The sequence below is a fragment of the Dermacentor variabilis genome, chromosome 5, assembly GCF_050947875.1.
Source record: "Dermacentor variabilis isolate Ectoservices chromosome 5, ASM5094787v1, whole genome shotgun sequence".
Taxonomy (NCBI): Eukaryota; Metazoa; Arthropoda; class Arachnida; order Ixodida; family Ixodidae; genus Dermacentor; species Dermacentor variabilis.
Genome location: NC_134572.1, coordinates 14,894,001 through 14,921,709, shown reverse-complemented (window position 1 = coordinate 14,921,709; position 27,709 = coordinate 14,894,001). Strand labels below are relative to the sequence as shown.

General features: G+C 49.5%; 1 protein-coding gene across 1 annotated transcript; it reads right to left on the bottom strand.

Annotated features, from left to right (window-relative positions):
- Nucleotides 1-27,709, bottom strand: LOC142582280 (nuclear factor NF-kappa-B p100 subunit-like). The gene is made up of 5 exons (XM_075691782.1): nucleotides 26,678-27,709; nucleotides 11,019-11,127; nucleotides 2,674-2,875; nucleotides 2,044-2,132; nucleotides 1-1,014 (listed from the first exon to the last, which is right to left on the bottom strand). The coding sequence occupies exons 1-5, from the start codon at nucleotides 27,238-27,240 to the stop codon at nucleotides 817-819; spliced, it is 1,161 nt and encodes a 386-aa protein (XP_075547897.1). The 5' UTR covers nucleotides 27,241-27,709; the 3' UTR covers nucleotides 1-816.

Below are 27,709 nucleotides of genomic sequence, written 5' to 3'. Positions count from 1 at the left end.
TACTTGACAAAAGTCCTTTTAATTTTAATAAATATGCCAGTGCCAGCGCAGTTGCATTCAACAGGATCACAAACACTTTCCCCACACGGGACCACAACACTTTGTGGAAGTTCGTTCTCGAAGGATGGTCGGTATGTTCTCAGTGTCCCTCCATTCACGACAGGTAGCTGCACACGTCAGCTACTAGGTGAGGAGCTTGTCTTCACTGTAGGAGTTGGCCCGCATATCCAAACTGTGCATAGCTCTCCCAGAACACTTTAATTACCTTGCTTGCAAAGCCTTCATTGCAATGCTGACTGGAACTTCCCGAGGGCATATCTGCAGTGCAGCATTGGGACCCCAGTGCATTTGTAAAACCTATGGCACTCGGCTTCAAACACTGCATGACCAAGTGGGAATGTGCCACCCTTGCCTGCTTTTGCTTGTGTAAAATAAAGTGCTGTAAACGTTTCACTTAGCAGGCTTCACTAGCCGTTGTAATCGGGCCCAACTTGCGGCGTTACGTAAGGAAGATGGGAGTATGATGGATTGTAGAGTTTGTAGATGGCAGCAAGCAATATGGACTTTGAAGGCTTCTGCAAGCCGGTGAAAAGAGTCCAGGAGCGGCTAATCACAGGTGCATAGCTGGCAGTTATGCATCACTGAGCGCGCGTGGTCTCGCTCGATGCGTGTTTCTCCGCAGAGTTGTAGTGGTGTGCCCTTGTCGGCAGCGCATCGCGTTGGCACCTGCGCCGTTCATCGGCATCCCGCGCCGAAGGGTCTGCCCGTTGCTTGAATACGAGTCGGTGTTTCCCCGCTCCGTGTGCGCCGTGGCGGTCAGCTGCAGGGCGCCGACCCTTTGGCCTGGAGGAAGGACAGGCAGGGGCTCTTGGCTTCTTTGGCGAGCGCGAGGCACGAGTGTCCCGCGTAGTCTTGGGCCTCGATGCTGGCACCGTGCGACACGAGCTGCTTGACTAGGTGCTCGCGCTGCAGGGCGATGGCGTGGTACAGCGGCGTCCGCCCGCTCCGGCCGTCCTGCGAACGAGAGGTGTGTTACATAAGCGCCTGTTTAAGACAGTACACAACGACGCGAGAAAAGAAGTGAGAAAAAAATTTACTTATTTTTCCGCGCTGTACCTAGGTCGCTCTAAAGGCCGTGGGACGTTTTTCGCATCGTATTAAGCATTTTGCAACCAGCCTAAATTGCTTCCCGGCATCGCAAGAGGCCTGTTGTCACGCTGTCTCGCATGCCTGAACGCAGCACCGTAATATAACCGCACACTACAGCGGCAACTGGTTTTATCGACTTGCTCCTGCACGACTTGTACGAGCTGAGCGTCTGATTCCTAAGTTTAGGATGTCCTAAGCGCCGCCGATTCGGCATTGCTTAGGACCACGGAGTAGTGTAGCTATAATGCTGCTCATTCTAATTGGTCAGGTCCTTCGGCATTTTCATTAGAAATAAACTGTTGGTTGAACGTCCCTAAACCACACAGCGGATTATGAGAAACCTGCTACAGTCGACATTTCTGCATTGTATGTGAAATGCTTTATAACGGTCACGTTAGGCTTAGCTTCGAGTGCACGAATTTCAGTGCAAGGCCTGCAAAATTACCGCTTAGATAATGCTTTCTGAATAGAGAGGGAGGCTGACGTTTTCCATCCCCTTCTGTATAGTCTAGACTGAAGCCTCTTTTTAGAAAAGGTTCTTTCATGGACTTTGCTAATCGCTAACGCATTTAGCGGGCTAAATGATTTGGATTCGTGGCAAGATCAAAATGTGCGCTATGTGTGTAGTCTTCGTTTCCTTCGTCTGTAGTCGAGCTGCACGCCCCTCTCCCTCCTCCCTTCCGTACTGATCTTGCGCGGGCTTCTGTATAAATTTCAACGGTTCTATAAGAAGGAAAGTCTTTGTACACTCCATGCAAAACGCTGTGCTCAATCAGTGTTTGATCACCCAGACCTCCGCATTACAAGTCACGTCAGACAAGGCCCATTTTGTGGCTGGGCGGTGATTGGTGCTAATGTGGAGATAAAGAGATGGTAGAATCCCGAGATACTTACAGAAACATTGATATCACAGTTGGCCTTGATTAGGAGACTGACTGCTTCTGGCTTGTTGAGCAGTACTGCCAAATGCAGCGGGGAGTAACCTGCGAACAAGATAAGTTTGTTTAACGCCATCTTTAAGCATTTTTTACGTGATAAGTGTGCGCCGCCGATTCGGCATTGCATAGGACATCCGAGTAGTGTAGCTATAATGCTGCTCATTCTAATTCGCCAGGTCCTTCGGCATTTTCATTAGAAATAAATTGTTGGTTGAACGTCCCTAAACCACACAGCAGGTTATGAGAAAAGCCGTAATTGCGGGACGGAATCCCCGTCCTGGCAAGTTTGTTGCGGTGTTGTCGCCTCCGATCTCTAATTTCACTCTTTTCAACCTTATATTTAATATTTTATTACCCACTCTCGTCTCCCTTAATTCACTTAAGCCCATAGCACAGAGTGGCGTTGGCCGGCGCTTTCCCAATTTTTGAATGCATAGTTTTTAGCCTGCCCGTGTATCGCTACCGTTGAAGTCGGCATCAGTATGGCACCAACAACGCTGGCACTTTAAATGCCCACGCGTATACATGACTGATATGTACCGGTATGCGAAAACTCCTTTAAATTTAGAGTGCTCCAGCTGCTCACCGTCGAAGTCCGGCGCGTCGACGATCTTGGCCGCTAGCCGGTGCGAGAGCACGAGCCGCATGCACCCCAGGCTGGGATACTTGAGCGCCAGGTGCAGCGGCGTGTTGCCGTTGCGATCCCTGCGCAGCACCGAGGCGCCCTCGCGCAGCAGCACGTCGACGGCAGGCTCGTTGCCCACGATCAGCGCCAGGTGCAAGGGCGTCTGCCGGAGACAGAGGGGGACGTATTACGCACGAGGGCCGGGGCTAAGTTGGCTGGTACCACTATACTGTAAGCACGCACGTTCGCCTGACAGTGGACTGAAGGTCTTAGAAAAAGATAGATAGATAGATAGATAGATAGATAGATAGATAGATAGATAGATAGATAGATAGATAGATAGATAGATAGATACTACTGCATAGTTACTCAATTCGACTACGAGTGGGTAGAGGTAACGAAGACGGGACACACCGAGAACAAGACAGGCACTGCTTCACATTGCGCCTCAATTTCGTTCAGTTTTCTGTCGATCCATCACTTGCGTGTTTGTGCAGTCACGTTTGAAGCCGCTCGGAGTTGGTGCACTATCGTCACTACCGCACCGAGTGCAACAGCGGCACCACATACCTTGTCACTGAGTCTTGTGTGTGTATATATATATATATATATATATATATATATATATATATATATATATATATATATATATATAATACATCCTGCCCGGTTTAGGCATATGTTCGACCGCTGCTTTTCGCATGCTTTTTGTGGGTCACCCTGTCACATACCCTTCTGAACTTTTGCCTGCACTATTTGATTAATACCACACATTTATTCTTCTTTAACGCGGCGTGGTCGCAACTGTGACTCAGCATCTATGGCAGCCTGTTCCAAAGCACTAGTTCAGGGTTATAGCCCCGCCAAACAGCTACATCTCGGAAGGGGCGGTACCGTATAGGTGGTAGAATTATCCGCAGGCTTTCAGTCAAGCAGTCCACACGAGCGTTAAACCCGTGCGTCAAGTTTCCGCAAGGTATAGCAGGCTTTGTCCCATTCTGGTAAAGCTCTCTTCGTCCCTTCTCGTTGCACACTCTGGCCATCGTCCTGCTTCAACTGTGGCAGCGACTGCCGTGCAGGCTCCAGAGCCTGGACGCTCTCGTGGAGAGCAGCTCCGCTGCCGACCGGCCAATTCCGGTGGGCGCCGGCACGCCTCGCGAGCAGACGGTTCGCGAGTTTTACGCGCACATCTACAACCAGCGGAAGTGCGCGTTCGTTCACCGTGACCCGTTTGTGCGCCGGCCTCGATCTCGCTCCTAACATCGCGTCCCTCCTGTCATCATTTTGCCCCAGCTGCTGCCACCGGGCTGGGAGGGTCAACAGTCGCTGGTGTGGCGGGAAAGCCCCATTGTCGGGGAGGACGCTCCGCCTCCAACCCGCCCCGTATAGCCCGCTCGTTGTTTTTCCGTTCTTTGTTTCGCCAACCACGCGTCGGGCGCGCACGCGTTCTCTTTTTCGCAGGCCGTGCGCCGAGTGTGTGTCTGCCGGCGCTGCAAAAAGGAGATGAACCGCGCCGCCGCTTCGATCGTCGTCGTTGCCGGGAGCAGGCTGGGGGGAAAACCCCGGAGCTGTTCCGCCGGTTGCTCCTCTTCACAAAAGAGCTTCAATGATCGCACACGCGGCGAGAAACAGAGTACCAGAGAGCCAGTGACTTTTTGCTCGCCTCCCTCGCCTTCTTTTTTTCTTTCTTAGCCGTAAGTGCTCTTCGACTCAAAGTGGCTTTGGCTCTGCCGACGCCGCCAGATTTCGCGCTGTGGCCTCTAGAAATCCAGCCTGCCTTATACATATTATAAATGCCGCCGGTGTCACCCCCCCGTCCTGCCAGATGTGCAGAGACTACCCAACCGTCTCCCACACCTACATGTCCTCGCGATAAGTCCTCGCCGTGTTTTCTCCAAATACCATCCCCATCCCATCTCCACTCGTGGGTGAGCTGGACCACTTCACCCCAAACATCTCCACCCCATGTTCGTGGGGTATAGTCAGCACTTCTTGGGGATTTCCCAACCCCAAGCACCGCATGACATGTTACCAGCGCCAGAGGATCGGACAAAGAGCCGATGGTAAAATAAAGTTATCTCACTCGCTTGCCCCTGCCTCGCCCGCACGATGCCTCGCCTTTCGTTACTTCATCCCCTTTGTTCTGCTTTTGCTGGCCTCGTGAGCGACCGCATGCCTGCGCTTTGAGTGGACGCCTGGGAAACCCAACCATTACGTAGCACAGGATCGCACTGTGCTGGATTGACGATCAAGATAAGGCGGCAAACCTCCTCTTCCGAGTGCTTCAGCCCGAGAAAGGGTTGAGGGGCGGAGTCTCGCGAGGGTGAGAGATTAGCTGCCACGCTTCTCCGCCGACTGCGCTTCTGCTGCTGCGGCTGCTTCGCAAACACTGCAGGCCGCTTCCTCGCTGGTTTTATTCTTTTTTTTTACCCTCTCCAACTTTTAACCTACCGCACTCGCCCGTAACTCTTTCCTGTAATGGGGGTCTGTGTCGCTGTTAATTACAAAGTTTTTCCGGCCTACCGGGCTAGAGCCACGAATCGCGCGTTGTCGCCGCCCGTAACCTTGAAGGCGCGACGTATTTCAACGCTACACCGAAAAAAAGAAAAAAGTTCGCGAAATGATTTGTGCCACGCGCAGCTGAGACGGAGAATGAATAGAAAGCTTGTCAAAACGAGCGCATAACATGACAAAAAGGGGATGACGCTTATTCCCTTATCCATCATTCGAACTCATTTCGTGAATAGAAAGTTTGCAATTCCACGCTCCCAAGAAGAGGTAAGAAGAGGTGTTAGAAGCGATGAGAATTTCGTGCTGGGAAAATGACTAGATAATAAAAAAAAAACGCACTTTCGCCCGAAAGGTGAAGCATCGATTGCGATAGCAAATTAGTAGACGGCTATATACGAAGTAAGGATAGTAGTTTTATCGGCCGTATAAACTTGGAGACATCATCATCATCAGCCTATTTTATGTCCACTGCAAGACGAAGGCCTCTCCCGGCGATCTCAAATTACCCCTGTTAATTACCCCTCCGTAATTACCCCTCCGCGCGCGCGAGATTGAGCCGCGATCGTCGGCTTCCCTCGCGTGCTTTCCCTCACACATGCGGCATACGACGCGCGGCGACGGTGCTATCGCCATTGGACTTTGTACGGAACATCACGGCGACGGCAAAAATGCGCCCGCAATGTCCATATAATTGCTATCGCAATGAAATGGACATGTTTCTCTTTGACATGTTTCTCAATGACATGTTTCTCTTTGTCTTTGTTTACAGTAACGTTCGAATTATAGCTGGTCTCAAAACGGTGCCGTCGTACGATTTTGAGTGCGAGATTCAACGTTACGCCTATTACGGCCCTGATAAAGGAAGAAATATTGCGCCATTGCGCGCTACCAGGATGTACCTTGAATGCGGAATTTTTCTTTTATCTTGGACTATCATAATAATGGCATGTAGGCTATTTTCACGAGAAACAAGTTGTGTCAATTATTTTCTTGTACTCGGAGTGTCTCCATATTGCAGAAGTCAAGAACACAAAATTTCTTTAATTTGGAAACGCGCTGTGTCGTCCTTCCCAATTTTCAATGCACATTTCACTGCAAGTCGGCTACGTTGCACACCCTTCACTCTGTGAGCCAGTTTCGCCAATATTCTGTTACGGTATTTCACCTGGTTCGGTGGACAGTCATCCTGTGATCACTTCTGAAAATTGACGATTGTAACAACTGCAAAGAGAGAGTGGATGTCCAACGAAAGTGCATGTCCAGCGAAGCTATTGAAAACCACCAATAAAACTTCTGAAGGGGGGGGGGGGGGTATGCAATACCTTATTGCTTTAGAGTAATGGGAGTGAGGGTAATTTTGACAGTACTCCGGGGCCGGTCCTATTGCTGTGTTTTTTCCATTTGCCGTTCCTCGTGTTCATGCTGCTCCTCGGAAGTGTGAACTATGCGTTGCCTACCTATAGCGGTGCTGCAAAAACATGAAATCAGTTGCTAGGCTAGTTCTTTTATATACTAAAGGCTAGAGACGTCACTCCCTACGTCGCAAGCTGCCGTCGCCGCGGCATATCACGCAACAGTAATCTTACCGGGAAAGATATGAGGGGACTGCTACGTGTTCGTATCAGTGGCGCCTTATCATCAATTATGTGGTTCGGATGCTTGTTTTGGGCTTATTCTTTATTGAAACGAATGATTCGTTTCGTGATTTAAACGTGATTTAAAAATGTATGCACTTTTCGCTACACTTTGCTGGGTGCTTGAAGTCTGCTTCACCTCCACCGCCGCTCGGCCCGGTATTGCAGTGACTGCGGGATCTGACCACATTTTTGCCACGGACATGGACACGAAAAATACCGACCAACGGGAGGCTAACAGCTTCACTGTAAAAATATATCGCCTGATCCACTTGTGAAAACAAACGGTTTAAGAATCGATGCTGCATGGTTGTGGATGGGACTTATGGAAACCAGATGTATAGGCGAGCGCAGTTCTTTTTAAAACGCTTTGCACGCAAGTGAGATTTATTATTAGCCTGGGATTGGTCGGAGCATAGACCCAACAAATTACGCCTCCTTCAGACCCATATCTCTGCTTAGCTGCGTAGGGAAGCTATTCGAAAATCTACAAACGACTAAACTGTCGACTTGAGTTCTTGGAAACTGCAAAAGTTTACCCGGAGGAGATGAATGGCTGCCGGCAAAATAGGTCCGCAATTGATAATGTCAGTGCCTTGGTCTCATCAATTGAAGAGGAATTGGTCTCTGGAAACATACCTACTGCATTATTTTTAGACATTAAGGCAGCATATGATTCGGTCTATCATAAAACAATACTTGACGCTTTGGAAACCCTTGGTCTTGGAGGACGGCTTTACGCATGGATTGAAGACTATCTTCAAGGACGCCAACTTTTCATGTGTACCCCGGATGGCCCCACGGCGCTTTATGCCGTCGAGAAGGGAGTGCCACAAGGAGCTGTGTTAAGCCCGGTATTATTTAATTTAGTCCTCATCCATCTGACAAGAAACCTGCCCCCTGGCGTCAAAATCACACTGTATGCGGACGACATCTGCATTTGGAGTGCGGCGGGTTCTCGCAGTACCACTCAACAACGTCTCCAGAGAGCGCTAGCAAATATATCGGCTTACCTAAATCCAAGGGGTCTGAAATTGTCCCCCGACAAAAGGGTTGCCATGGCTTTCACGCGGAGGTGTATGGAAAATACCCACTAGTGTTGGGCGGTCGTGCCTTTCCATACGTCAAGACGCAAAGGTTTCTTGGAGTGACGATCGATAGGAACCTCACATGGTCACCCGAAGTGAAAAAACTGAGTGAGAAGATTTCCTCGGCGTCGCACGTATTCCGATCTTAGCCGGATCACAGTGGGTCGGCAACTGTCGATCAATGGTGCTCCTCCATAAGGCCTACGTCGACGGAACACTGCGATATTACCTCCCGATCCTGCGCAAAATGTCTCCCACAAGCAAGAGAAAACTCGAGGCAGCACGAAACAACTGCCTTCGCGTATGTCTTGGCTTTCCGAAGGGGTCGTCCCGCTCAGGAACTGTAGCAGAAGCTAGATTCCTGCCTCTGGAAGTGCTATCTTCGCAGGAGACACTTCGGATACACCTCCGCCACGTCATTCATACGAAGACTCACTTCTTAAAGGATATTTCCAGAACCCGTGCTACATCTAGCTTTGGGCAGGCCGTCGGAAGCATATCTATTTCGATTCCTGCTCAGGCGTCACAAATTATGCCGCGAAACATTTCACCATGGACCCTGTCCCCACTGGAAATCGTGCCATATATACCTGGAATCGGTGCGAAAAAGAAAATGCCTCAAGCAGCGACTTATCAGATAGCTTTGGAATATATGCACAAATAATACGCAGCCGCAGCGCACATTTTCACAGATGACTCTGCAACTCCACATCGTTCATCATGCGGACTTTTTGTTCCCTCTACAGGGCAACGATTCTCGTTTCGTCTTGAGCAGGCGACATTATCTACTTCAGCGGAGCTATATGGCATTAAGGAAGCCCCTGTGTATGTACTTCGACAGCAGCCGCCAAAGACATGGGTGATTTTCACGGATTCAAAAGCAGCCCTACAAAGTATATGGAACAGGCGCAAGCGTTGCAATAATCAACCAGCAGCATTTCTCCACAAGGCTAAGATTGCTGGGCATTGCATAAAGTTGCAGTGGATACCTGGCCATACCGGCATTTCGGGAAATGAAAGAGCAGACGAAGCTACCAGAAATGGACTCCAATACCGCAAGTTCAAAAGAACATTTTTTACAAAATCCGACGTTTCAAACATGGCAGAAAATATGCCTATCAAGAAAAAGACCGCATCTTGAATCAGCCGCTTCACCAAGATAACTTCCTGCGTTACATTGACCCAGAAATGAGACCGACAATTCCACGACCACTTCCTCGACACTTATAGACATTGTGCCATTGTCTTCGACTGAACGTGGCATACACGAACAATTATCTGTACCGCATAGGACTTACCACTAACCCATACTGTGATAACTGTCGCAACTTAGAGACAATTGAGCACATATTACTAGAATGACCCGCGCACCGCGACGAGAGACAATTTTTTGAGCACCAAATGGACATGATTTGCCACGAACTGTTAACGTTACCGAGCATCTTAGGTTCAATGCCTGGCCCTTCAAAACAGCGACGGGTTTTTGATTTATTGTTCAAATACCTGACAGAAATTGGTCTAATAGGAAAGCTTTAAAAATTGCACACTTTCTGTACAAAAGCCTAAATTTACCCGCCATATCGCCTGTAAATATTAGTATCAGGTCGACTCGGACATTTCATATTTATTTTTATCCTCTTTTTCTCCCACTCTCTTCTGGAATCTTTTAATCCCATTCCCCATCCCTATACAGAGTAACATGCCAGCGGTTATATACGCGCCGGCAAAATTCTCTGTTTTTCTAATCAAGAGCCCTCTCTCTCTCTCTCTCTCTCTCTGTATTTGCGGTATAGACAAGATTTGCTGCCGCCAGCTCTTGTTTTCGCACCGTTCGTGGTTATAGCGAGGCATGCAAGTATATGTATACTAGATTCCGTAACTTGAATATATAGCCTCTTGTGTGCGCGTGCTCTTCTGCTGGGGGCACAAATGTTCATCTATTTTAATTCCCTCTTGCTAGGGTTTCTCTTTAGCTTGAGTGCTACTCAAACTCAAAAAATGCAACAACAAAAAAAACGAGAACGTGTGCTGGCTGATTAAAATGACTTCACCTCGAGGCTGCCTTTCTTTCCGGCTTTCTTTTTCCTCCGTTGCGCATAGGCTCCTGGCGACAGTTGCGTTTTCTCCCGACGGGTTGCGCAATTGTCAACGCAGAGTTCACGAGAGACTGCGGAGTGGTGCGCGACCGTTTTCAGCGTGCTATAAGCTAATACATTCAGAAATATTGGCCGATTTCTAATCTATACTGATTTTCAATCTGTGCCGATTTCTGCTATATATTCTAGAGTTTTGTTTCGTACAGATGTTGTCAACTTTGATCTAATAGTTGTAAGTAGATATGTCCTTAGATTTTGTTATAAAGGGTATTAAATGTCTTCTTTTTTTTTTGGGGGGGGGGGGGGGCGATGTCCATTGGGATGGAGATCGCTTGCGGTGGCAGTCACATAAGAAGCAACAATAGGTTGAATTTTGTCGAGAACTTTGTGTAACGTGATTACTCCGTCTTTCTAGCTGTTTATAAAGTATTCTCTCGTTTTTCTGTCTCGTTTTGTCTCGTTTTCTGACTTCTGAAACAGTGTTTTCGCGGTACAATTTTTCTCTGCATCGACGGGGAACTGTAAGACAAGCACTCATTTCTGTAGCCGACAGCTAGGCGACAACATATTTGCTTTTTTACAAACCACACATGCACGCAATACTTAACGTTCCGCGCTGCATTAACTAACGCACATGAGATGGGATTTCTTGAAACGGTTATCCCAACGTCATATACTTGTGAGTCGCTCGGGTCGCGACCGCATGCTGTTTTAAGGCAGTGTAATCGGCGTTGCGTTACCACCGCTGGCGCAGTGTCAATACACAAATATAGAGTCGCAGAGCTCTGCTTGCGTGCAGTGTTTACAGTGTATACCTCACTCTTGACGCTTCATTCAAGCGCCTGTCAGAGTGAACGCGGATAGCTGCACGCGCTGTACAAGGGCAGCTGCTGTCACTTTGGATTAAATAACCTTTGGGTTATTTTTTTGTGCGTTGACGGTGGCATACAGCGGGGACGCCAGTGCTTTATTCTCACCTGCCTGAGGCTGTTCAAGACGTCGACGCTGGCACCCGCCGCTCTGGTGAGTCGGCAGAGCCGCTGGACTAGGGTGATGTCGTCGTGGAGCACGGCGATGTGCAGAGGCCTGCGTGTGAGTCAGAAAATGTTTTGTTTGTTTAAGAATGGGAACGATATAGAACGCTGACATGGACTATATAGCTGTAAGATTGTGGCTGGCGAGTGGCATAGACGTCGCTTCTACGTCCAAGCACCGTATTCTCGACATAGCACTTTCGGCATATATTACTTTCTGTGTGGGATAGCTGGCAAGTTCATTGACAGGACGCCCGTCGACTCAACGAGACATGACTACAGCCAAGTTGCACGAAAGTGAAAGTAGCCCCGAAGGTGATCGACCGAGCGGTTCTCTATCGGAAGCACAACCACGAAAACCAAGAACAGAGATAAAGCAAGTTCACCGCCAAGTATCCTGCACGTGCAGACAGTACGAATGGTTTCGAGCTAGCGTCACAATCACGGCACGCTTCAGAGATCGTGGTTCCGTGGTGGTTGCGGGGTGCAACCTCGGTCGTCGTTCCGCATCGTGCCATTTCTTAGCGTTTCCTCCGCTTCGCTTCGCGCTTGACCTGTCATGCGCTGTCTTCAAAACTCCGCGTTTGCGTCCTGCTGGAGCGGGTGCGTATACAGTCCGACAAGGTCGGCTTTCCCGGTCGCGCAACCTTGTTCGTATGCGACCGCGCTCTGCTTCACAATAGCCAAGGAGCATATAAAGAAGAACAAAAACATACAATAAACAGGAGGCGGTAGGGAGGAAACTTTGAAACTGTGCTCGTGTAATTCATGGTGCTCTGATATCGAAGTTCCTTATCATATTCTGTTCAAATTTCTTGCGCATCGGTAATATATATATATATATATATATATATATATATATATATATATATATATATATATATATATATATATATATATATATATATAAGGAGTGGTTGCACTGGCTAACACTCCTAAGGTTAGTTCTTGCAATACCCAAAAAAGTGGATGCGAAAACGGCGCCACGGTAGCTCAGTTGGTTAGAGCATCGCACACGTAATGCCAAGACATGGGATCGTTCCCCATCGGCGGCAAGTTGTTTGTTCATCCACTTTCATTGCCATTAATTAAAACTTCTCTAATTTAATTAGTAAGTACAAGTAATTCCCCTATGTTGTCTTTGGTGCCTTTGTTTGTTGGCTTCTCGTGATATGGATAATAAATATCGGACTACCTCGGTTAAACCCCTCACTTGTCGTTTATATATATATATATATATATATATAAGGAAACAAGCGAAACATTATTGCCCTCTAATGTCTTTAGGCATCTTTTTTAAACAGGCATTTTCCACCGGAAGGTCACGCGTGCAAAACATGTTTACTGCGCTAAGGAAGAGCAAACACGAACCGAAGACAGCGGCTTGACGGAAGCATCGTCTGGTTGGAGTTAATCATAGCGAAAAGTAGTATGGACGTCGACCCCAAACGACAAAAATGCAAAACGTGTGGGAGCCGAAACCACTTACATTTCGCTTGTTTGCGGTCGGCGTTCCATATCACCTCTGACTAAAAATACAAAGTGCACCGGGACGAGCGCTGGACGTCGTACATAGCTTTAGTACACGCGAAGGATTGCACCCTTGACAGGCACACGTTCGCGGCAAAGTTCTCGTGCATACATCACTCGCGAACATTCATCACGTACGCGTGCCAGTCGTCGTCATATTCAAGCAATCAGCTTCATATAATGAAATGAAGAAGTGCGTATCCAAGCACTCAATAAGCCTTGAGTTCCTACGCTGAAGGACACAGTGTGCACCAGTAATTTGAGGCTATAGAGGGACCAACTTAGTTAAAGACGGGAGAGAGAAGTGGCACTTCAAGTCTGTTTCGAAATATTGCAGGTAAGTGCTTGCAATTTTACAATGGGAACGGAGCAGTGAAGAACGCAATATAATTCGGTATTAATTGCTCTTTGATTACGCTCCCAAAGTACGCCGTGGAAACTCCGTGGAAAACCAAGGCTGTTCTCAGCCCATCCAGCTGCATGGTCGAGGCAGAGTGTAATGGGCTTTCGCTTATTTGTATTTATTTTGATATAAGCCTAACGTTATTAGCTTTTTGCAGCTGAAAAAAAAAAAAACATGTCAGCCCGAAGGGCGCCTGTGCTTTCCGCGATTACGGCATATATTTTCGTGGCGTGTCTTCACTCACGCGGCCCCATTTCCTCGCGCGCCGCCGATGGTGTCGCGTGATAGAAAACAATTCGCTCGTCGATGAGAGAGGTGCTCGGCGGTCTTCACAGGCGGTCTGGTTGTGATTGATGGGCACTGCACGTGGCCGCCGTGGACTGGGACTTACGTTAGCCTCAGGCGTGAATGACGCGGACGCCTTTCCGGGCAGAAAGACAACGGGTCGACGTTTCAGTTTTCTTTTTATTTCTAATTTTTTTTTCGAAGTGGTTTGTCGTACCTAACGAATTCTGTGCACCGTTTAGATTGACGCCACTTCACGAAGATCTGAATTCGTGGACATGACATCGGTAGAAACATTGCACAAATTGTTCGTTACATTCGAACTGTCGGGCGTTATTGCAACTTCGGGATGATTTAATAGATTGGCGTGCTCATTAATGCACAGGGTCGTGGCAGAGACCAAAGGTATCGTATCTGTCTTCTCGCGCAGGTTGGTTATCGCTAAGTTAGAGGTGGATGGGTATACGCTCGTACGTTCCTGCTCGATATGAACGTCACGTGGTATATACCTCGCGTCGGCCGTTGGTTGCCGTCTTTTCGTTCTCCCTTTCGTTCTCATTCACCGCCCTGCGCCCTTAGTGACAAGACCAGGCCTTGCACGAGTGAATACGGTAACCGAAAGTCGACCAAGATGCGCGGTAAGTTGCTTATTGTGGGGGCTGCGTATATCAGTAAGCCCCGACATCTAATTCGACGAGCGAAGGTCGTGCTCGTGTGCCGCAAGCTTAAGATTATGCAAGTCCACATAAAACTGCGCTCGCTATATCGATCGCACACTGACCGGGGGCGCGCGAACGGCGCCGCGCTATCGGCGGCTATCGGCGCAGCTTAGATAATAATTCTGGCAAGAAGCGAGCGCGAACCCTGACAAGTAAACGTTGTAATGAATGCAACGAGTGAAACTACATTTTTAAAGTCTTCCGGCTGGGAATTTTGTTTTTAAAAAAATCAAATTATGGGGTTTTTCGTCCCAAAACCTCGATATGATTATGAGGCATACCGTAGTGGGGGATTCCGGAAATTTGGTCCACCTTGGGATCTTTAATGTGCACCTAAATCTGAGTACACAGGTCCTTTCGCATTTCGGCCCCGTCGAAATGCGGCCGCCGTGGCTGGGATGCGATCCCGCGACCTCGTGCTTAGCAGTCCGACACCGGAATTTTGTTTACTGATTCGCAATTTGACGTCGAAAGTTCTTTTATAGAACGCTATAGTCTCATAAAAATAGCAATTCCCAGTGACGTATGTAATTACGTCAAACCTGTTTCGTACCTATCGTGGTGTCGGACTCAAAAAAAAACACGATTCTGGGTCGGTGTAGTGCGAGTGTTATCGTTCTGTTCAGTGCATCCGTGTCATTAGGCGTGCCTACTGGTCGATCATGGTGATTAATTCGTCGGGTCACTGCCCGGGTCAATGATAATTAAGGAGCAAAAACAATTGGTCTAAAGTTTCTAGAACCGAAATACCGGGTGTTCCAGCGAAGAGACAAAAGTTCCCTAGTGCACCGCGTTAGCGATACGAAGGCGATGGCATCGAGCACTGTGGCACTTCATGAAGTTGACTGGCCTCAGCGACACGGAGTGCAGTGCGGACGTAAGTGTGGGCGCGGCGTCACTTCTCGCCACCTCTTCTTTTTCCATTCTCCTATCACCTCCACAGAATAGCGTAGCCATCCGGACATGCGACTGCTAGACTGCCTTTCCTTCTCTATACGATATTAGCGCACATTTGAAATACCAGTTCCGAAGACACGTCAAGAAAGTCCTGTCGCGAAACGTGTAATGAAATACATTGGTAATGCGCATACACTGTTGTCCTGAAGGCTGAGATAAATATGTTAGGAGAGAGAGAGAGAAAGAGAGAGGCCTGTGCATGTCACTGAATGAACGGTTTGCATTTTGATTTTCAATTCTAATTAAACCTACTAGTGTAGCTTGCGGTGCTCACGTGATGGTCTTCATCGTTACTGCACTAACTAAGCTGCGTTGTACAGGTGATGCTAATAGCCACTCCGTAATTATTTTCTTTTCTCTATTTTATCCGTGACGATTCTTGCGGCGTATTTTGTATTGTGAAACGATCAGGCCGCAAGACGTTTTAATACTGCGAAAACATTCGTTCGAGGGCGCGCCATCACCTCGCCGACCACACTGCTTATATAAACATAATGTAGCAGCGAACTGTTCGTCATAACTAGCTTTCCTATCACATATCACTCTCAATTCACGCTGTGGACCGAGCTGCGCCGTGTGTATTCCCGCCACCGAAGCTTGCAGAGCTCGACCCCCAGCGAAGAGCGCGAGGGAAGCGAGGCAGATGGACGACGCCTCAAAGCTCGTCTCGCCAAAACCCGTCCGGCAGTGGCCGCGCGCACGGGGAATCCCCGTCGCCCGGTCGCGTGGTTGTTACGTGCACCTCGAGGCGTGTGCGTGCAGGCATCCCATCTGATGCCGGGGCCGGTCAAGCGAGGTCTTCCTGGGGCGCTCGCTGGCCGAAGAGAGGTGCGAGTCGCGCAACTGGAGGGGTGACCGCTCGCTATGTTTCCCAACTACGGCGCGTAGTGGTGCCGCCCGGTGGTGGCGTACGAGCCGTCTTCTACACAAAGCGTGATACTATATAAAATAAGCGCATCCTCCTTTTGTTGTTGTTGTTTCTCGCCATGGAAAACTGTTCTAGAGTGGAGTTCGTAAGGGATCTGTTTCGAAGGTGCAATCTTCCATGCAAGACACGTGGAGTTGTTTGAAGTGCGGCTTCACTGCTACACTTGTGCTACGTTTGTGAAAGGTATGGCTCGAAACTGCTGCTAAAAAAAAGAAAAGAAAAAGATGAAGAAGGCTTAGTGGGGTTGTGGTGTGTGCAGGCGATTTCTATTTGCTATCCTAAATAGTCGCACACAAATGCCGAGTTTCGTGCAAAGGGTACAACACGCAAAAACACTAGGATGACAAAACAACTGCGCACTTTAGCTCTTGTTTACTAAGCGAAGGTACACACAGCCGTGGAACACGAGTATCATTTGCAAGACGAACGAAAGTAAACAGTGAGCATTATTCTATGACAGATAGTTAGTTTCAGCCGTTTTTATACAGAAGGCGCGCATATTCGTCAGAGCTAAATGCTCTGACATGGTAAATTCCTCGGTTCCCACGTGTCTAACGTATTTCGATCGGTGACGGAGGCCGGAACTTCGCTGTCGCACAGTTCGCGATACGGCCGCTCCGTCTGGCGCGATCGCGAATCGCCGGCTTACTTCTTTTGTAATCTCGTCACACCCCGTCGTAGCGGTCGCAGCAGCATTTCCTCCTCCGCGAAGGCGCTCGTAAGGAGGGGCAAGGAGCAAGCGCTGGCAGGGCAGGAAAGTCGGGGCAGGCCGACAACTGCCGGGGGCACACGCAACGTGCTCCTCGCGTTCTTGCAATGTGCCAGGGCGCGACTGCCGGCCATTCATGCCGCGGCCGCCGATTACTACGGCGCCTCTCGCGAAGTTAGTCGCATGGACCGTACGCCCTGCGATCAAAGCCCGATCCAGCTGCGTCTGCCTCGAGGGTCGAGGTGCGCACGCGCCTCTGGCGAGGCGCACCTGGCACCTTAGGACAGTGCACAGCCGGTCACGCCGCGGTGTTTCACGTTAACGTGAAACCCTGCCGATCGTGCTGCGCAAAAGTGTTCGGCCGCTGTCGATCGTAGTGGTCTTCGAGGGGCACTACATACATTTTGCCTTTTGAATAAACTTGCAAGGTAACGGTATCAGTCGAACGGTGTTAACATGGCCGCAAACAAAACGGAAGACTTAAGCGTTGGTGAGCCGCATTTAGCTAATCCAGCGCTGAGACGGAACAGTGCCTCCTTCCTGTGGGCCAGTCCCACGACTTGCGATTTATGTGCGAGCAAATCTCTGACCCTCAAGGTGTTGTTTTGGGCTGGTTGGCTTGGTTTAAATCCGTTTTATGCTAGTTAACCATCGCAAAGGACACGTCTTCTCAATTACCCGTGTCTTTTCTCTGTTTCGGTAATTATCGACTAAGCGGAGCGGTTCTTAAGGACCGCTCCGCCGTGGCGCCGTCGCCACGACGGAACGTAGACGGCGCATCGGAGGTATCTCATCCTCCGGCTTTCAGCACGGCCGCTTGCGTGCCCCGGAGCTTGGGCGAGAGCCTCCGCCTGCGTCGAGAGGGGCGGAAGTTCTCGGCACGCTGATGTCACGGCGGCTATTACGAGGAGCCGAGGGGATCCCGAGCCTAATGACAGCGTTCGGGCAGGAAAGGCAGAAGAAATATGAGGTCTTCCAACTGGACGCGACGTAACGAGACGTATGAAATCCGAAACACGCGTTGAAGCACCAACTTTCCCGCGTGGCGAAGTACACGAGAGAGAGTTAAAAAAAAATATCCGAGCAAATAACGAAAGGGAGATTGAAGAAGAAAAGAGGATATTACAAAAACTACGCAAGATAATTGCGCATGCGTGCTTGTCTTACGGGTGTGACTCGTTTAAGACAGCTGTCTGCCTCAGTCAGCTGCGTACACGCATGCAGATACACTTGGCTATTGAGTTCGAAGTTTGAAGAGGACCTGCTTGTTTCTGAGCTTGGGCAAAAGCAAAAAAAAAAAAAAAAAGAAGAAGAAGAAAGCGCCATGCTTGTGCTTTTTTCTTCAGAGGGAGCCCCTGAGGCATGTCCTAAGCTAACATTGGCTCTCAAGAATGTAGTTAAGCTGTCCACTTGACCTCGACATCAGCTGCGCAGATTGAGTCCGTTTCATAGATCTCTTTCGGGCTTCGGTGGCTGCTGTCCATCTGCGTGCCAAAAGCCACCGCATGCTCTCACACATTTCAATTTGATTATGCACACGACTCTGTACAAAGAGATCTCGCATAACCTCATCTTGCTTCCTTTTTCTCTCTCTCTCTCTCTCTCTCTCTATATATATATATATATATATATATATATATATATATATATATATATATCTTGATATCTTGGCATTGCACTCATGTACACACCGACCGAGTTGTTGGAAGCATATGAAATGTAGCAAAACGAATGTGCGCCGAAATTGTAGTTGCTTGTACGCGACACCTGCAGACAGTTTTACTTTCAACCGGCGTAGAATGCCTTTTTCAGAGCGCTAAGCTGATGTTAGTGCTCCCTATTTCTCATGAATGTTTCAATTAAACCGCTACTACAGCGCAACGCCAAGCAACCTGCACGACTATTTCCCGCTGCAGGAACAGAACACGTTCACGATGTACAGCTACACTACTTCCGCATGAACAATTCGAAGAGCGCGTTTCTTCGCTCTTGGTGAACTCATCTACAGAAGGCGCGAGAAATAAAAGAGAGAGAGGAAGAAAGTGAACAGAAAGAAAAAAGATATAGGAAAAGAAATGAGGATAACGCGTGTTAGTTGCGCAAGGCGGCGGAGTATAAAGCACGTGCCCAGTGTACACTAAAAGGAGCCTTTCTTATGGCGCGGTCTGCAGGTGAGAAGTGCAGGCCAGGAGAACCCCCTTAACACGGCGGTGACGTTTTTTTTTTCTCTCGCTGTGTTCAAGGAATGAAGCGCGTTCTTCTAATGGCAGTCGCGTGCGCGTGTTGGGGAAACCACCTGGGGACGCACTCGCGAAAGGCGCTTCGCGGAATCGCAATTGCGCACTCCGTCCCCCTACACGCCAATAATCGGATTCGAGCCGACAACGATGCAGGAGATAATGTAGGGCGCAGAGACCATATATCTCGCGGCTTCTGCGTCGCCCGTACTTTATTCATTTCTTCTTCTTTTTCTTTTCCGTCGCACGTTTGTTGTTTGTGGACTGAACCAGGAAACTGCGGCGTTGAAATCGACAGCGGCTCGCGTGCGCATTTCTGGAGCGTCGAAGGCCGCCGTCGAAACGTGTGCGTGCCCGTCTTTGCCATCTCGAGCGCAGGGTTTTCTGGGAGCCGTTTCTTGGAAGCCACGCGGCGCATGGGGATCGCGATGGTTCGCTCGGCGCGACGCAGCCGGCGAGGGCGTTCGGCAGGAGGCGGGGTGGGGGGGGGGGGGGGGGTGGAGGGGACAGTCCGTCCTCGTAATGCGGCAACGGGAGGGCTCCTCATTTTGGAAGCAGATACAAGAGCTTAGACCGCTCCGAAAGATAGCCTGTGAGCAGTGCGCACGGTCAAACCGTCGTGCGCTTGAACACAGTCGTCCAGAGAGATGAGCTTTAATGATATGCTGGAGATGTTTGCCTTGCTGTTCGCCTGACATACTGTTCCAGCTATCTTACGCAATATTTGGGCCCGGGGATGGAATAACGCGACTTTTCTACACTTGTTCTATTCCGGTGTGTCTATTGTCTTGTCACATTTGTCACCAAGTTCTCTTTTATTTCTCTCTCTCTCTCACTTTTACACACACACACGCACGCACGCACGCACGCACGCACGCACGCGCACACACACACACACACACACACACACACACACACACACACACACACACACACACACACACACACACACACACACACACACACACACACATTTGCTTGTCCAAAACGCAGCGGTATCGATAGCTCTTCTTTCCTGCGCTTCCGCTATACAATATTTGATCTGAGACATGCTGAGCCCGCCTTTGCGCGACTCGATAGTAGTTTAGTTCTCGCTCTCTCGTTGTCTATGCACTGGCTTCCTCATGCGGAATGTCGTATAACTGAAGATGCAAATGTGTTACGGTGCTAGGAGAACGTCACTCGTGGAGGCCACCGAGCTGACGCGGGTGGAAGAGGCACCTGCGTGAGCAGTGCGTCAGCACAGGGTGATGCTCGACGACGTCTCGCGACAGCAAGAGAAGGCCGCTGTCAGCTGCTTCGTTACGGGATTCTCCCCCGGCCGTGTTCTGGCCGCTTGCCAAAAGCCGACATCGTGTCTCCAAGTGCATGAACTCAACGGCGCGTGTCACCGATCGTCCAAATCCGCCGATATGCCTGACTTTAGTTCTTCCTTCCTAAGTGATGTCTGACAAAGTACGACTACGTTGCCTATTAAAGCTTTCGCGCTGATTCCAACGTGATGACGTTGTTTGAAGGACAATATTTGGAGCTCAGAAGCGTCTTGGGAGTCTGAACCGCTCCAGCGAATGTCCTGGTAAGGGGATTGAAGGCGTCGTCGTCACTGTCGCCTAGAAACTAAAATTAGGCAGCTATAGTACAAACTACGTGTACGCGAGGCGAGCCACGTGATTCGGCAGTTTCGTTCCTCAATGTCGCGGAAAGGAGGAAGTCGCATTCCATATTATTCTCAAGTTTCGAATGACCTTCCCTTATTTGCTTTTCCTGTATCTCAGGATTTTGCTTTGCGTGATCACGATCGGCTTTGTTGTGCTGTGCTCCCGACTACATCTTCTTATTGCAAAGGAAAACATCTTAGAACGCATATTTCACGATGGCATATTTCCCGTGCGTTTCACCTCCAACCCTACGCTTTATTACCGTATTTGATTGCCGTGCATATAGCTTGTTGACACTTCTCACGTCGCAGGCTCCTACGATTTCAAAACTCCGCGGGGCAGGAGTGTTCCGCAACTTTCTAGAACGGAAATTTAACCCGGTTGAGCCACGAACGTAACTGCACTGTAAACATCTGTCGTAAGCGCCGTAGTGCTGTGAGGATACCGCTGAGGTTGCGTCAGCCGGAGCAGGTAAGGGGGTCAGAAATCGGCGCAAAAAAAAGTAGGAAACATCCTGGGGATGTTGCCGCATCGTCGCGTACTACCGCAAAAAACGATGCATTAGCTGCAATTGAAGCAGATATACAGAAGCGAGAAGTTGCCCATGGTGCCACCTTTAATGGCCACGGCCGCGTGCAGCGGTGCACGAAACGTAGCCATCGGCCGGTGTTTATTTCGATGTTCTGTACGTAAACTACACCGCAATGACGCAACTCCGCGCACGTCAACCAACTGGCGATGCTTTCCAAAGAATGGACGATTATTGAGGGAGCGGCATCAATATGCGCGGCACAAAGAACCGCGAACTGAAAGGCGATGCGCACTTCGCAACTGCAGTGAGTGAGCGCATTCCCAGATGCACGGCTGCGGGCAGGAAAATCCTTGCGCGCGCTCTCCCTAATTGTTGCACTCTTCGCTTGGGCGGCAGACGGACACGGCGCACCATGTGTACCGCCCGCAGTGCCGGAATGCCAGTGCCGTTGGGGAAGACCCAGCCGAGCTGCCGCTGCGCAGAGAACTCGTCGGATCGCGTATCCGCGAATATATACGTCGGGCGATCGAGCTATAGCGTTGGACGAGAAACTCCCGTACAGCGTGCAGAATGAATGAAACGTCCCAAGGAGACCTGCTTGCGTTTTTCTGCATTACCTCCATCCTTGCTGCACATACATACACAAGCACTCTCTCGCTCACGCAGAACTGTGGTTATCCTTGGTACCAGGAGACTCTCTGCGCTGTGTTAACATAGCCAGTTTTACGTATCTAAATGCGCGCGCAGAGAACAATTGATAGGCGTATTTCGCACCATCACGCGCTAGTGGGGCACGGTTAACAGAAAGCAAATCAAACCAGGACATACAGCACACGCCGCTTAATAGTCGGCACGGCGCAGCCGGCAGGGCCATTCACGGAGGGCACTGCCCGGAACGAGGGAAGCGTGCGGAGACGAATTTCTCCGACGGTCACATTTTATGTACTCACAAGCGTCGCCGAGTGGCGATAGAAATCGAAACTCAAGTCCACTTGAACCCGAGGTCGACAAGAACTTCTGTAACTTCCGGTATTCCAAAGGGCTCAGTTTTGGGACCCCTGTTATTCCTTATCTACATTAACGATATACCTATTTCTTCCTCAATAAAGTTAGTTGCAGATGACTGCGTAATTTACTGCGAAATTCCAAGATACGATGACTCCGTTAACCTACAATCTGATCTTGATAACATTTCGTCTTGTTGCAGTAAGTGGCGGAGAAGCGTAACGCTTCTAAGTGCACTTTTGTGGAGCGTTTCCCGTCATACTGGTAGCAATATTCCAACTGCTTATCTACTTAACAAGGTCCCATTCACGTAGGTTAGTTGTTAAATATACCTGGGGATTCACATTTCTGAAAATATTCTTAAAAATGATAACCGTACGCTAGGGTTTCTTCGCCACAACTTTTCTCTGGCTCTTACTAACTTGAAACCCCTTCTCTACGAAACCTTAGCACGATGTAAACTTCAGTATGCGTTGTCAGTGTGGGACCCGCAAATCATCTCTTATAAATAATATTGAAGCATTACGAAATCGTTCTGTTCGCTTTATTATTGCCGTACTTCCAGTGTCAGCCTAATGAAAAGAAGTATCGACCTACCAAATATATCGCTACGTCGAACGATATCGCGTTCGTTTCGTAAATTATATCATTTTAATCCAACTCTCCTAGACACGCTTTTCCGCCCACCAACGTATAAATCAGCCCGCAATGAACACATGATAAAAGTCAGCGTTCCCTGCAGCCGGACAAAGTTTTGTGCTGATTCTTTTATCTTACTAGCTAGCACTGAATGGAACCCCCGGCCTGCCTCCATGGTTTCGATCACTGACGTCACTGCTTTCAAGACAGCCATCGATAACGAATATTGTGCCTGCTCTCTGTTGTAATTGTATTCTTCTCTTCTCTTTTCTCACTCCTCTCTGTAATGCTTCGGTCTTGAAAATAAATAAATAAATAAGTGGAGATAATCTTGTCTCGTAGTTTTGGCGCTGAGAACAAAAGTTGGCAGGGCCTGTTGCGACAACGTGTTCGTACTTGCAAGTGGTCCTGTTTTAAACAATACCGTTGTAGCAAGTAAAGATACCGTTTTTGTGAGTTCAAATGCCAAATGAAAGATAACAACGGTCCACATCGGCGGCCGATATATAAAACGGATACGGCCGCATTCGCATACGAGCAGCTGCCGTCTGCCGCCGATACCAACGCGCCTCTCTCCTTCCTCTGCTTGTGTCGCGTGGGAGTGATGCTCGTCGTGAGTAATCGTTTTTCCAGAAGAGACGAGCGGGTGCTCCGTCGTGTGCGCGCACATTTTTCGGGCCGGCGTGGAGGAGACGCGCTGGGCCAGTTCTCTGCGTCACGTGCGTTTCACGAAGAGAAGGAACTGGCCATACGACAGAATGCCGAGTGCCACACTTTGGTGCCGTGACGCGCGACCTACAGGGACGAGTGAAGCGGATCCTTCGCAAGACGATTCTAAGAGCAGCGACCCTACATCCGGGTATAAAGCCGATCTATACGAGTAGTTCCTACAAAGCATGCGCATATAGAGGAATTGCACGATGTATGAAGCATGCTAGTGTGACAGCAGTCAACACTTTCTGGGTGGTTCTGGCGGCACTCTATATAGTGTCCATGGTTTGCGTGATCATACCGTTCGTGAAATCTTTATTGTTACTTTTTTTTAATTTGGGATCGGCGGCGCGTTGCGGCCATTTTCGGGAAAATAGTGGGCACATGGACCCCATGCTGAGAAGAGTGAGAGAGAATGCGTATAGACATTTACCGCCAAGGGAAAATCATTTGATTTTTATAATGACTCATAAGCAAGCAAGAGGCTGTATATGCAGCTGTTTAGGCCGAATAATGTGTCGGTGTTAAAACATGGGGTCCACGGGATGTGGATGGCAAACTGCTATGCGACTACTGCATTTTGGTGCGGGCGAACGGTCAGTCATGTGATATCCTTCATTTTTCGCCGGTTTTCTTCATCAGCCGGAAAAAACAAATGGACGGAAAGTACCTGTCCGAAAATATTCAATTTTCTATAAATTATTCATTGACAGCGCGCCATTCAGAACAGTAATAAAATATTTTGTTAATTGCAATGAATTAATAAATTGAATGGAATCAACAATATAATTACTGGCGGCTACTTTATTTGACTGTGAACAATATGCGCTTGGCTATCTTCGCGTAGAATGGCCCGTCTTTTTTAAAAACGCATGCAAGATAGCTGCGACACCATGTATACAGTGCAACTGACGGTGCTCTCAGTCAGTTTGTCCCTCGAAAAGAGGCCCGACGTGTGTGTCGAATGGGCTCCTGCACAACACTTCGCGATGTGGCGTTCTTCCGAAAACAAATAAGCAAAGCAAACAAAACTTGCATCATATACGAGAGCACAGTCAAAGACTCCATCGTTCAAGCGAGACGACCTCCTTAGCTTCCGGCAAGCAGCTTGAAGGACGGTAATTTGTAGTATTGATTAATATAGTAGATTTAAACATTTCAGCAAATCCTCGTTGAATGAAAGCAGGGAACATTAAAAGAGTAATTACGATTGAGAGAGCCGGTATATTGTTCGTACGATCGAGGAAGGAGGTCCGTCTGTCGAGGCCATTACTGCGAATTGGAGGTCGACGCGTAGCAGTGCTCTGAGTTTTCCACCGTCCGTGAGCGTCCCACACATGGAAACCCCGAGCGCGCGGAAAGTCCAGTATTGAGCGGGAAGAAAAGAAAGCGAGAAGGGAAAACCGAAACCAGTCGTTCTCCTCCGCAAGCGACGGCGGCGCGTAGCCGCTGAGTCGCACGTGGTTTTTCGCAGGTTATGAGTAAAACTTCGCAACCCGGTCCGCAGTTTCTCGTAGTTGTACCGCTGAACATTCGACAATTCCGGCAGAAAAAAAAATGTATAGAGAACGGCTGCCTAGCATAGGTTACTGAAGCAGATGCATCATAGCTAGGAAAAAAGGAAGATTAACACACACACACACACACACACACACACACACACACACACACACACACAGAGAGAGAGAGAGAGAGAGAGAAATGAAAGGCAGGGATGTTAACCAGGAATGAGCACAGTTGGCTACTCTGCAACGCAGCCCAACACTACCGCAAGCTAGAGCACTTTATGACGTTGGAGAAGTGGCACACATCTAAATTCACTTACAATCGTTTACATTATCTCGACCCTGCTATATGCAACTGCGGCTGTTACCTGGGCTCGTACGCAGTGAGGACACGATGCTGGGCCGCTTACGCATGGGCGTTGTATTCATCAATGCATACATATGTTTGATTGAAATGGCCGATGCCGCCGAGTGCAATGCCTGCGGTGTCGAGGAGGATATACAACTGCTCCTCTGCTGCTGCCCATCTTTTGAACGGAAAGACATGAAATACAGAACAAAACGTTGCGACCATAGCTTCGCATATCGCAGCTACAAAAGGCCACAAACGCTCCTGATACCATTTTTGAAGGCTACCGGATTGTGTGACCGTCTGTGATCCGGACTGTCTGTGACATAGAGCGCAAAACTGTCACTACGCCGGTGATACCCACATCATATATTTCTCTTCTTAATCTTTCCCTCCCCGTTTCCCTTCCACATAGGCACATATTCCCGTAAAGGATCCGAACTTATGTTCTAACCGACTTGTTTAAAACGACATGGGAAGCGAAGTATACCGAAGTTTTCTTGCGGGGTCTTAAGAATCCGCGTAAAAGCCCGAGGTTAGAGCATCTTCTTATCCTTTATTAAATGCGAAAAAATGGGAGGTTTGACCAGCAAATAGGGACGGCTATCCCAGAATTCTAAGTACGAAAAAAAAAAAGTGTTTGGGAATGGATAACAACGAACGGAGGCAGCAAATAACTCGGCTCATAATGTTAAGAAGAATAGTATGGAAGTTAGTTAAAGTCATATTTGACAAAACATGAATTGTGTAATGACCAGAAAAGAAATTTGTCTGCCCGTAGCATGGGTCCAGCTCCCATGGTTTCAAGAAGGCTTTCGGCGCGCTCTCACCATGACTGAAGTCAGTATCTGCAAGAAACGTTAATCTAATCGAACATGGCTGCTAAATAGTAGTCTGTGCAGCATGCTACAGTTGCGCTGTCTACTATAAATGTTTAAACGTATTCAACGTGCCTCGCTATGCTAGGGAAGAGTCGTGCGGTGATGCCACGCTGAGTTGCCTGACATAGCTGTCCTGACGTTTAGGGTGCGAGATTGCACTTTTCGAGTCTGCTGGTGGGTGGTGGTGGTGGTGTTGCAGCAGGCGGGGTTAGCCTGGCATATATAGCCAGAAATTGCTGTTATCCGACGCGTATCGATATCTCTATGCTGGATCTTCCTTTTTCACTCTGATCATTTTTTTTTTTTTACCTATGCAATGCTTGTAGACCGATCGTACGCGAACTCACACAATCCGTGGCGCGAGGCAGCACACCCCCTCAAATGACTCATCACAGCGCTTCAAACCAGGAAAAAGGAACGCATGCATGGAGTGTTTGAGACGTGAACTGCGGAGTGAGAAATGTTCCAGCACGGGCTTACGCGTGCTTGATGAAAGGCCATTGAAAGAGGAAATAGGGCGGCCCATCAATGCAGGAAAGATGAAAGGTGCTGACCTGTCTCCGTCGGCGTCAGAAAGAAGCGCGTACTTCACTTCGAGCGAGCGCCGCTGCTCCAAGCGCGCACTGCGTCGTGCCCTCTTCAGCTGCAGCGCCTGCTGCATGGACGTCGGAGACTTGATGCCCGACGCAGCGGCCGTGGTCAGGGCGCTGGTCGCCGGCGTAGCGGTTCGCGCAGTCCGCACCACCATTCCGGCAGAATTAGAGGCTGGCGTCTCGGGGTGTTCCGTGCCGCTGCCGGCGGACGAGTAGTCCGACGTCGCTGAGTCCTCGGACGCTGCCGCAGACGACTGCCTGGTCGTGGTAGCCGGCGGTAGCGAGTCGTCACACACCAGGCCGCTGTCGGTGGTGTTCGCCGAGTCGGAACAACCGCTGTCTTCGCTGTGAGAGCGCTTCTTGCGCTTCTCGCAGGTCACGTCCGACGATTGTTCAAAGTCGAGGAGCGTCTTTCGCGGCACGGCGCCGCCGTCGCAGCTTCCGCCTAGGAATAAAGGTGACGGCGCTTGTAGTGGCGCGCCGCGGTTCACGTCTAGTTCACTGCCGTCTGCCGCCGTCGGCATCACTTCTCGGGGAGCACGAGGCGATTGCTTGAGGTCGTGTCCAACAACCTTCCTGCGCTGTGGGAGACGCGCGCACTCTAGGAAGAAGCAGTCGGCATGGTTGCACACACGCGCGATGCGCGCTGACTGACAGCTGTGTGCCGCTCGCGCGCGCTCAAAACGGCCGCTCGTTTGGCGCGGGGCAGCTCGCTGGGGAGTACGGAGCGTGCGGGGGGAGAGTGTGGGGGGGGGATCACTTATCGGATGCACCACCACCACAACCGCCGGCGTCCTCCGGACGGTGAGAGAAAGGAGGAGAGGCCAGGCAGCGCTGCGGTTGCTGCCGAGAAACGCCTGACGTCGCGAGCGAGCGCGCCGGCCTGGAAAACCCCACCGCCGGCGCTCGCGGCCGCCCTTCTCGCCGCCGCGCTGCCTGGAGGAGCGGGGCACGGCCAGTCCCCCTTTCCGCAGCCGGCCCGGCCCGTCTGTT